The 12,437-nt window shown below is 41.7% G+C and overlaps 1 protein-coding gene across 3 annotated transcripts in view; it reads right to left on the minus strand.

Moving 5' to 3' along the window:
- The window catches only part of cars1 (cysteinyl-tRNA synthetase 1), a 77,361-nt gene that overhangs the window by 12,757 nt on the left and 52,167 nt on the right, over positions 1–12,437 (minus strand). For all 3 annotated transcript variants that reach the window (XM_080412945.1, XM_080412946.1, XM_080412947.1), the window contains 9 exons: positions 12,033–12,145; positions 7,505–7,633; positions 6,960–7,089; positions 4,349–4,452; positions 3,733–3,830; positions 2,861–3,050; positions 1,913–1,981; positions 1,173–1,254; positions 867–947 (listed from right to left, as the gene is read on the minus strand). In XM_080412945.1, the coding sequence (XP_080269071.1) occupies positions 867–947; positions 1,173–1,254; positions 1,913–1,981; positions 2,861–3,050; positions 3,733–3,830; positions 4,349–4,452; positions 6,960–7,089; positions 7,505–7,633; positions 12,033–12,145 (996 nt within the window). The remainder of the gene's footprint in view (positions 1–866; positions 948–1,172; positions 1,255–1,912; positions 1,982–2,860; positions 3,051–3,732; positions 3,831–4,348; positions 4,453–6,959; positions 7,090–7,504; positions 7,634–12,032; positions 12,146–12,437) is intronic.

Genomic DNA, 12,437 nt, shown 5'->3' on the forward strand with positions numbered 1-12,437 from the left:
CATGCAAATTGCTCAGAAATCCTGGGTTTAAATGTTTTTCAAACTGCTCAATATGGCGTAAAATCTAAGGGCGGAGCTTACTGGTCAAAGTGATAGATGTGTTCCTCATGAGTCAAGGCACATGTGTAAGCAAGTTTCAAGGCTGTCGGCCAAACGAGGCATGACTTTTGCCTGTTTAAAGTTTGCATTTTCAAAAAATTGCTATAGCGCCCCCCTTTGACCAATTGGAGTAAGATTGGTTTCAGTGATACTTGGAATGACCCTCTACATTATTGCAAAGTTTCAAACAAATGTGAGTCTGCATGAATGTGTTAGGGGCAGAGGAATAATTGTCATAAAACTGCAATATTAATTGGCTCATAAAAGCTTAATGTTTTCACTTAGAAAAAATCCAAAGTCCAAACCATTTTTTTGTCGGCATAGGTCCAAAGTTCATGTGTAAAACGTTTCGTGCAGATTGCTCAAAGATCCCAGGAGGAGATAGATTTTTACTGTTTTTCATATAATTCAAAATGGTGGGAGATCTGAAGGTCAGAGGTCAAAAGTGAAAGTTGTTCGGTATGAGGAGACGCATGTGTGTATCGAAGTTTCATGGCTGTATGTCAAACAGGGCATGAGTTGTACCTGTTCAAAGTTGGCATTTTTCAATTGATTGCTACAGCGCCACCCTTTGGCCGATGGTTTTGAGTTTCGGGTCTTCGCCGTTTGGCATAGCCCTCTACCATATTGCCGAGTTTCGTAAAAAGCGACCACGCGGTTGGGCCAGAACTGCAAAAACGGCGGAAGAACGCCTACAATCTCAATTAGGCTTCGAGCCTGATAGGCCTCGAAACCTTAATAATATTAATAATAATTGATTCAGGTACCTTCATGGTCTTCCAGTCTCACTCCCAGTTCAGGTAAGATGTCATCACGAATCTCATCACACAGCTGCAATAACTCTGTCACTACAACACATTTTTATAAATCTGATTTAATAACACATGGAGACACTGGATTTATAAATCAGATACATCAAGCTAACAACATGTGTGTTGTACAATCAGATCTTAAAATTAGACCTGATATAAGAACTAAACAATAGACAACACTAGTCTGAAATTAAATTTTAATTTAGAGTCCTTGACATTAAAATGTTTGAGAAACACTGGTTTAAAAAATAAACGTCTTACCCTTCAGCTCTCTGGCAATTTTCCGGACATTATGTCTGAAATCTGACAACACTGTCAGATATGGCATCACAGTGCTCTCCAGCTAGAGACACATAAACAACATTCACATTAAATTATTTGATAACAAAATCATGTCATCTTTTACAACATTTGCATTGAAAAAGCACTGCCTGTGGCTGATAGAAGAAGCACTTCACCCATTTTCAAACTATCTTCATATGGTCATCACCAATGCTCATTATAAGATGGCACAAATTCTGTCTACTTACTCGGTCTCTCATTGGTGGACTATGTGGGCACTTCAGCAACCTGCCTACCAATGACATCATCAATGGAGATTCCAAGCTAATAGAAACTACAGCCTTTCTCTTCCTGGAAAATGTGCCATTATTCTTGTATCAATATATTTAAAAAAAAAAAAATTGTGTTTGAAATGACCAAACCTGCCTACCGATGATGTCACTGGTAGGCAGGTTTCTGAACTGTCCACAGCCCACCAACACAGAGTGAGTAGACAGAAATAGCTTATTTTATTAGATATGCTTATTATTGTTTTTTAAAGGTTAGTTTATTTTAGACTTACTGTACACTGCTGGTCCCAAGTACGATATTCATTTCATGTGTAAGCATGCAAATGACAAATAAATGAACCGTAACCTTTAATTCCATGTCCAATGCAAGGACAGCACAAAGAGTGGTTCAAAATATGTGTGTGAAAGCTCCATACTCTCCATACTTACGTCTACGCCTTGACCTTTCCCTCCCACTGGAAATCCTATGGGTTCTGCTCCTTCAATGGCACCGAATGTCTAGCAGCAAGGGACAGTGAGAGGGACACATCAGATTGGAATGGTCGTACCAGGGCTGTTTTACTTGGTAGCACCGGTGTCGTTTTTTATGCTTTGGCTATATCATTCACAGAGAAAGACAATTTCTCTCCGCAATAGGCTTGCCTCGTTTCTCAACTTGACAATACTTGGAAAGAAAATGTATTTTCTGACACGCGGTGAGATCGCACATACTGTATAGCGCTGGAATGTCGGCAACAAAGGGGGTGTTACTTGAGCATCAAACTGCCTCACGCTACGGAAACAGGAAAAACATGGCTCGCGAACTAGTGTTGATTTTGACAGCAACATTTTATTTAGGTTTAGGCATAATCTTTTTAATCAAATTCCATTTAGTTTTAGTCATATTTTAGTCATCTGAAATGTTTTACTATTAGTCTGTTTTAGTGGACTAAATATCAGAAGATTATAGTCTACTAAATCTACAGTTGATTTAGTCGACAAAAATATATTTTGGCGGTGCCTTGATAATGGCTGATTTTACAATTGGTTGCATGCTGAAAATAGCCGATCAAGTTCACAACGTGCCGCACTGCGACGCGTTGTGAACTTGTCGGCTATTTCAGAGCACAACACCCGAGTGCAACCAAACATAAAATGACTTGTCTTTTAATTCTACTGGATCTCCACTAGTCCCTCACTAAGTTTTTATTTGTTGACAAAATTGTCAATATATTTAGTCATAGTTTTAGTCATCGTAGATTCGTTTTTATTTAGTTTTTATTTAGTTTTAGTTTGTGAAAAAGGTAGTCGACAAGCATTTTTTTGTCACGGTTTTAGTCGCCAAAATCAACACTGTCACAAACCCAAGCTACTTTCCCTATGCTTCCATTCGCTCACCTTCAGCATAGACGTGAGATAGACGGCGATACTTTGCACTAGTAGGCGGTTGGGCGTCAGCCTGGCGTTCTTCCTGCTGGCCATGTAGCTGTTGGTCAGGCTGACCAGTGACCTCATCTCCTCCATGGCACAGCGGGTGTCCATGTTGTCACACAGAGCCTCGTGGATGCTACACTTCCTCTCACAGAAACTGGAGGGGGGAAAAAAGTCTCTCCTCAGTTGCTGATGCCAATGTATTTACAGTGGGGTAGGGTAAGTGATGGGTTAGAACAAACAAGCTGAGAGAGTGTTGTGTAAATTAATTTCAGACATTTAACCAAATTAAACCTCAATACTAAACTTGGGCTCTTTACTTGGTTTGGTCCTTTTTTCCCTCTACACCAAACCGCTTTGGCAAAAATAGCAGATCTACAAGCTCACAATTGTAAACACAAACACAAACGTTGTGAGCTTGTAGATCTGCTATTTCTCCTCAGAATAGGGATGCTAGGGTTCAAGTGGTTAAAAAATAAAAATCCTATCACACAAAGATTTGGCGGCCCCCCTGCAGTAACTCTGAGGACCCCCTAGGGGCCACGGACCCCCTGTTGAAGACCCCTGCTATAGACTGTTTGTTCAGTAACAGGGGTCCCCGTTACTTCTCATGGACTTGTCGTAAATGACCGGGTTGTCACACACACAGCCAACAGGATGAAATCAGCAGTGCTCCTCTCCAAAAGTTAAACTATGCATACCGAGTGCATATTAACCCAAAAGCCTGCATACAGTTTGCCTACACAAATCCTGGACTAGTTCATTTGAACAAACAAATATCACCTACTTGCACCCTTAACTGAATGATGTCTGACCTTTGACATAGTAGTTTTTCTTACCAATTGTTCAGGTCCATCTCTGCTGCTTCCCACTTCTCAAACTGACCTGTGAGGTCAGTGGGGGAACGCAGCACATCCTTCACGTTGAGGAAGAATTCCTGAAGGGACAACGAACACAAACAGTCAGAATGGTGCACAGTGATTCCCAACCTGTGGGACAATGCCGCGAGGGTATTTCATTTTGATTAACCCATTAAGACCTGTGGCCGATTCTACAAATACCTTCTAAATCAGTAGTTCTTTTTCATGCCAAGGAGGACCCCCAAATTGATAGGTATTTAGCCGCGGACCCACCATCTGAAAATGCTTTGTGCCAGGAACCCCCAGGAGAGAAGATTCAAAAATTTCCAAACACTTTCAAGGTTTCTAAAATGTTCAAAAATAGCAGATGTACAAGCTCGCAGTGCGGCACAAAGTGACGCGCTCTGAGCTTATATAGCTGCTATTTTTGAGAACCACTGCTCTAAGAGTTTTCTGAAAATAGTTTTGTGTATAAAATCTAAAATGGCACTGATGTTTTCCCGTTTTTTAAAGGGTTTTAAATCACGATCGTGACAGCCCTTATTTTTATCTACAGACAAATGAACGAGAATGCTCTTGCGTCACATTCACTTACGCTCATGAACTTCTCATATTGGACAGCTGACTCCATTGTGTTGGGGGAATAATCCAGAGTGTCCTTCCAGGCGTGCATTAAGAAAGCCAGTCGCAGTTGGCGAGCTGAAGGGAAAAAACACGCCATTTAAAACTCATTACATCGTCGCCGTCACACAAATGAAAACGTCAGAGACCAGTGTTAGCTTTTGGGGCGATAAATAAACCCCATGGACGTATTAACCTATTAAAGGAGTAGTTCACCAAAAACATGACTCATTGTCTCCGCCAGGCCGAAAGGCATGGCGAGAGAGTATGTTTTGCCCCCTGTCCGTCCGTCCGTCCGTGTGTCTATGATCAGCTAATCTCCGGCACCGTTGGCTTGATCGCAGCGAAACTGTGTCCCTGGATGCCAATTCAGAACCTCTGTCTCTTTTCTCATGGGCCTTTTATAGCGCCACCAGGAGGCCGATTTGTGCAAAAAAAAATTTACAGCACTCCCACAGATTTTGTCAAAAAAAATCACACATCGGTACACAGTATCTCTAGAGTCATTAAACGAAACGGGTCTTTCAAATTTTTCATATTCCATCCTGATTGGTTAAAAATGTCTTCCAAAAAAAAATTGTATTCTACTCTTTCCCATTTTATCCAAATTTCACGTAAATCGGTACGCATGATCTCTATAGTCATGTGATGAAGACGGATGTGTACAAAAGCTCTTGCTGCGCACCTGAAGCCAATTCTGATCCAATTAGGATTGACACACCTGAATGCAATCAAGGCTGAGTCAGAAACTAGCCTGGGCACCATTCCTTTTCGGGTATATGATCCGGTCGGGAGCGGAAGTTAAAAAAATTAAAAGTGGCCGGATGGGCAGAACCGGAAAGACGTTTCACCTCAAAATAGGTCCGTCCTAATAAAATCCTTGATGCGGCATAGTTTAGCTTATTTTTTAAATGTAAATGTTCGTGCACTATTCGGAGACTATTTAGTGTCTGTATTATCCCACGGGGAAATTCTATTCCATTTAAATAGGGATTGGGGAACCAAAACAAAGCGGCACCGCAAAACCGGATGGGCAGAATCCGGAAAGAGGATTATTTTTTCTTTTTTTTTTTCAGTAGGCGTGGCCTAGACCGGATCATATGGGTCTTTAGTAACAGAGACCAGGCTTTCCTCCGAGGTGGAAAGACTGGTGATGCGAGGTTAGTCAGAGACTAGCAGAGCTTCATTCAGTGAGCAGAGCTGCTCTGAGCAACATGCCACAGGACCAGAGCTCTGCCTTTTTCTGTTTTTGTTTGTGTGCGTGCATAACGCAGGTGAGGAACTATGTTTGAGTTGCAGATTACGCTTATTTCTCTAATGTGCCAAAATTTATGTTTCCTTTACAATTAACACTGCGTCATGATGTTTGGTTGAATTAGTCTGTTATACTGTATGTCAGTGAGTTGGAGTGCAGCTTAAATACATAATGTAACTGTTTACTCATGCTTGTGATGTATGTATCTACGTTAACTGTAGGCTATACTATATATATTGTGTAAGATGCAATGTGGTGTTTATTTCATTTGTTTGGTTAATGAGGTAACTGTGCCAGGTGTTGCAGCTATAGCCAATTAGTGTTCTATTGGCAGGAGGTCACTGTGACCTTGTGTTTGACATGATTGTGCCAGGTGAAGATATAGTTAATTAGTGCTCGATTGGAAGGAGGTCACTGTGACCCTGTATTTGACATGATTGTGAACTGTAATTTGTGTTGTTTATTTACTTTATATTTCTCTGTATTAGAGACCACACACATATACGAAACTGCAAACCCTGTACCCTGAGCTTCATCAGTAAAGTCTCCAAAAAGGATTCTCTGACCGGAGTCTATTATTTCATGTGTGATTACTCAAACTACTGTTGCACCGAGGTCCCTTCCTCACAGATGTGTTTGAATTGTCATATTCCATCCTGATTGGCTAAGATTGACATCCAAAGTTTGCATTAGTGGCTTGTTTTGAACAAAATTCCGCAAATCATGAACGCACCGTCCGATTGCGGTGAAACTTTGCACGCACATTCGACTACGTTGAGGAACAAATGCCACCCTTTCAACTATTTGCAAAACTTTTTTTTCTTATATTACTCCTACAAATGTTGTCCAAACGTCACGCAAATCGGTACATATTATCTCTTTAGTCAAGTGATCAAGACAGATCCGTTCGATCCGTCCGATTTTTCACATTCCAGCCTGATTGGCGAATTCCGAACATTGCTGGCCCACACTGACCTACCTGACCTGACGGAGACCTGTGCTCCGAGGAGCACTTTTTCTAGTTATTTCATATTATTTTGTGTTCAAAACAGGAAATAGAAAAAATTATCTGTGTTCCAATGGATCCAATTATTATTTAGTCACAAGCTCTGACAAAAATAAATACCCCAAATACCCCAGCAAGCTCACAACGTGACACATTGTGAGCTTGTAGATCGCTTATTTTCGTTACTTTTGAATGACATTGCGATACAACAAAGTAATCGCATCAATTGACACCCAAAAACGACATAAAAATATGATGGCATGCACTTTGCACTTTAAACGAATACTCAAGTAATACTAATTACTCGGTGAGACGGTGCCTCACCTGTGTTCTTTGCCAGGGCATCTTTTATGGTGATGAAGTTCTTAAGAGATTTAGACATCTTGCAGCCTGCGATTGTCAGGTGTCCAGTATGTAGGAAGTAACGAACCCAACAGTCATTCTCAAAGAAAGCCTGTGCAGGAAACGACAGATGTGTATACAAAATAAAAATAATCATATTTATAATCATATTTAATTAAATCTGCAACAAATTGTAAAAAGCAATTGCTATATTAAAAAACGACATATGCAGTGGTGGACAGTAAGCAAGAATAATTGCAAACTCATGACTTCCACTCCACTACAATTCAAATAGAAATATTGTACATTTGACTCCACTACATTTCTAGGAAGGGACTCTTTATTGGGAGCCAAAGGTACACAAATATAATATGAATTAACCACTTTAGCCCTATTTGAAATATAGTGAAAATGGCTGACATTTCTTTTTCCCTTTTTTGGAGAAATGTTCTAAATTCCAATAACAACATGCTTTGTAAGTATACTCTGTTCACCACTGCAAATGTAAGTATAAGTGAAGCTGTCACCTCGGACTGAGCCAACTCGTTGTCATGATGGGGGAATCGGAGATCGAAGCCTCCTCCGTGGATATCCATGGACTCTCCCAAGATGGAGCCAGCCATGGCAGAACATTCAATATGCCAACCTGGCCTCCCCTGTTCAATACATGAAAACTGTTCAGTACACAACAGTAGGCTCTATGCACAGCAGCCATATTGGAAATAAATTGGGCCCATTTCTCCCTACTTCCTTACTTTTCAATTTCAAGGACCATCATAACTCTGACTCAGAGTTACAGACCCATAGGGGGCCATTTCGAACCCCCTCAAGGACACATTGAGACCCACTAGTGCAGAGTGTTTCCTGACTCTGTTTGACCAGAATGGAACAGAGCCTTAATTAGTATAAGTGTTCAGACCTGTTAAGGAAGTAAGAAAGGGGCCCAATTTATTTCCAATATGGCTGCTTTGCATAGAGCCAATAGGCCTCATCGCATTTATTTGAGACAACCCAAAAAAATGCATTATCGTCATAAACGTCACAATCATTTCCATGTTGATACAATTCATACAATTTCATACAATTTCAAACGTTTTCAGAAATAGCAGATCTACAAGCTCAAAACGCATCACGCACGTTTTGAAGTGTAAAGTTATTAAATTATGTAAGATATGTGTCAATACTGCCCTGTGCAGCTTTTGTTTACGAAGCCTAAAGGCACAAACACAAATGAAATTTGTATTCATAATGTTCCAATGTTCAACGTTATTCGCAATTACTTGAGCGACAATTCATCGTCAAGTAAAATGTCATAATCGTGACAGCCCTTTTTTTTCTCCCATCCAGTTTCTGTGAGAGGCCAGTTATAAGTTGAATATTCATCACATAGTGGAGGTTATTAAAAAGGTTATGAGAGTATGAGTGGTAGCTCCAGTCGGCTGGAAACCTTGCATGTCCAAAACCGTAACTTTTTATTGGGCCAGGCTCAGGAACTGAGCTGGGCTCCGTTTTGATATTGGCATTATTCTTCTGTTTCTTCTGCCGTTTTTGGCAGTTCTGGCTTAACCGTGCTGTCGCTTTTTACGAAACTCGGCCATATGGTAGATGGACATGAAAAACTATCAAGAAATAATTCAAAGGGTGGCGCTATAGCACTCAATTGAAAATGCCAACTTTGAACAGGTACAACTCATGCCCTGTTTGACCTACAGCCATGAAACTTGGATACACATATGCGTCTCCTCATGCTGAACAACTTTTGACCTCTGACCTTTAGATCTCCCACCATTTTGAATTATATGAAAAACAGTCATTGGCTCTTAAAAGCTTAATTCTTATGGAAAATCTGCCACTATCGTTTTGTCGGCAGAGGTCCAAAGTTCATGTGTAAAGAGTTTCGTGCAGATTACTCAAAAATCCCAGGAGGAGATAGATTTTAACTATTGCAGTTTTATGATAATTTTTCATCTGCCCCTAACACATACATGCAGACTCACATTTCTTTGAAACTTTGCAGAAATGAATTGGGGCATTCGTTTAAAATAAAAAACATATTGCAATTTTTTTATTTGAATCCTGAAAGGGAACAGTTTTGGTTTCCACCAGACAGAGACGATACTGTATGTGCGTGTCTGTGTATATGTACTGTGTGTGTGTGTGTGTACATACATATATATATATATATATACACACACACACACACACACACACATACATACATACATACATACATACATACATACATACATACATACATACATACATACATACATACATACATACATACATACATACATACATACATACATACATACATACATACATACATATATATATATGTACTGTGTGTGCAGGGGCGTGCTGGGACCAAAATTCTGCTCTGCGATTTTCAGCGCTTTAAAAATTATATATTCCAAGATTTGCACAAATGTTCAAAATGTTTCTAAAATAGCAGATCTACAAGCTCATAGCACGGCACTCGATGCCGCGCTATGAGCTTGTAAATCTGTTCCCGGTCTTAACACATTGACCGCCAGGCCCGTAACCTACGGGCTGAAAAATCCAACCGTAAAGCGCCGATCCCGTAGCCTACGGGCTACGGTCTTTTTAGTGGTCCATGTTAGTTTACCCCCTCAGGCACATCGTCACAAAATATCATCAATCTAGACCACATAGAAGTTGAAAAATCTGTGTTTGAAGTGCCTGTTTCACCCACTTCCGGGGGGCGGAGCCAAAATCCGAGCCCGAAGTATTTGTTCGTAGACCCCCACTTAGGGGGGGTAGAAAAAGTTTCGGAGCGATTCGGGCACTTTTCATTTAACATGGGGTTTCAATGGGGAGTTTTTAGGAGCCTTCTCCGGGGCGTGGCTTCCGGGGGAAGGGGCGGGCTTAAACGCAACCTTGACAGGTGTGTTCAGTTTTCAAATACCTTTCATTTGATGTATGGTACGTCTAAATTGGACATTTACTTATCTCAGAGGAACTGCACGCAGGCAGTGCACACAGAGACACACACAGAGACACAGAGACACAACCCACAGAGACGCAGAGACACAACCCGAGCACGGTTTCATAGTAAGCTCCACTTGCGGAGGCCTCCTTCCGCTGCGTTCGCAATAAAACCTATTATTACAAAGCACTAAAGCTGCATAAGGTCAGGGGGTCCGCCAATCTGTTTGTATCAACCGAAAGTTTGATCCAAGCGAGCAGCCTCTCTCTCCCTGCCTGCCTCACAGCCCTGAGCCCTCACTGACTGTGATCAGTGAGTACGGGCGGGGCGAGCATGCACGCGCTCGGGGCGAGCGTGCGCGCGCGTGGTCCTATGTGCACACTCGCGGGGGAGGGGATGAAGTTCTCCTGAACCTGCCTAAACCTAAAGTTTACACAGATCTGTAAAGTGTAATGTGCACGAGCATGCTAGCTCATACACGCGGGGATGCGCGCAACTCATGTGTGTCTGTGCGAGCAGTCGTAGTGAGGCGCGTGCGAGCGCGCACACACACACACACACACACACACACACACACACACACACACACACACACACAAATCCAATGCCTTTTCTTTTGTTTCAAACAACATAGCGATCGGCAACTACACGTACACACACACATACACACACACACACAACCTCCAAGCCCAGGGACGGTGGCGAGCCTCCAGAACCAGGGACCCCCGGGGGTCCCTGGTCCACCTCCAGTCCGCGCCCAGGGACGGTGGGTAAGGGCGCTGGAAAAAAGAACAAAGTCCTTACCTTTAGTAGTTCTCTGCAATGCGCCGATCATGGCACACGGATTTATCCATATAAAAATAAACTCCATGGACGCAACTCGTGTGTGTCTGTGCGAGCAGCCTGTAGTGAGGCCGCCGCGGACAAACACAAACACACACACACACACACACACACACACACATGACGCGCACGTGTTGCAATGATCACGGTAAGTTTTTCTTTATTTGTTTCAAAGCAATGATAGCGAGGCGACCACATCTCTCGGCTGATTTAGTAAGTTACGCGTTACAAATAGTACATATCACTTTGTTTTTTGGGCGTGTTTTCATAGACCTGGTTGCTTGTTTCTCTCTCAAAACCTGGCATGGAATGTGTCTCACGTGACCGCTAGCAGAGGGTCTTCAACCTGTGGGTTGGGATCTCAACGCCTCGTTGTGATCGCCTCGCTTGTTGATAGATATACTTTATTGTCCTTGCGGAAATTCATTTTGTAACAAGCAGCCATCAGGCCATCAAAAAAAAAATCACTAAACATAACATGTAGATCTAGGCTTGTAGATCTGCTATTTTCACAATATTTATCTGTGGAACCAGTCAAACAAAATGAGGTCCCCAGTTCAAATATGATTATTTTGGGGGGTCACAGCCTGAAAAGGTTGAGAGACAGACAGACAGACAGACAGACAGACAGACAGAGAGGGAGAGGAAGAAGAAGAGAGGGCTGGCTTGTAGATCTGCTATTTTCACAATATTTATCTGTGGAACCAGTCAAACAAAATGGTGGTCCCCAGTTGAAATATGATTATTTTAGGGGGGTCACGCCCTGGCATCCCTTATTTTTATTTATTTATTTTCACAAATTGTCATAAATGGCATAAAAGGAAAAAAAAGCTGATCTACAAGCTCAGTAAAAGCTTGTAGATCTGCTATTTGTTGCTATGAATACAGGTGTGGCTTGAGATTTTGACTTGTGTGGGCAAAAAGTTGCCAAACACTTTTGAAATCATTTTTATGCCTCTAAAGTGTGTGTCTTACTAAAACGCTCATAAATCTGATTCTAAACAAAAAGGACTTTTTTTGTGAAAACCAAGCTGTATTCAACTACCTCTAGCTAAAGAACGGAACATGCTATCAACTCACTTTTTTTTTCAGATTCTAAGCTTTGTTTTGAGATATTCCATGTGTTCATAGTCATATCACAAACTATTCTGTGAGTCCTCAAAGATGAGTCAGAATGGTCAAAATGTCTGGCAGTGGGGAAGCCTGTTCTAGAAAACCCTATGGCAGTCAATGTGTTAATGGGTTAAGTGGTTATGCCATACCTTGCCCCAAGGAGACTCCCATGACGGCTCTCCAGGCTTGGAGGCTTTCCACAAAGCAAAGTCATTCTGGGACCTTTTCTCGCTTAGCCTGTCTGCAGAGATGCTCAGGTCTCCTAAAGGACACACAGGAACACATTTCTGATCAGCACAGTCACGTTTTCAAAACAACCTCATCTTTAGTGACATTTGTTAGTTAAAGCTGCACTATGTAACTTTCCTCTTCTACCCCGGATTTAAACCCGATTCTCTGCGGAAGTGCTGACATTTTTACCATTGCACTAATAGAGCATGTCTGCTTGCTCGGGGGATACATTTCCTCTTCACCATCCGGTCAAAATGTAAGTAATTTCCGCAAATTATGACATTCTCAACATAGGGCACAGGTTGAAAGTGATTAACAAGGAA

This window comes from Gymnoscopelus braueri (genome assembly GCF_963280865.1).
Source record: "Gymnoscopelus braueri genome assembly, chromosome: 1".
Lineage (NCBI taxonomy): Eukaryota > Metazoa > Chordata > Actinopteri > Myctophiformes > Myctophidae > Gymnoscopelus > Gymnoscopelus braueri.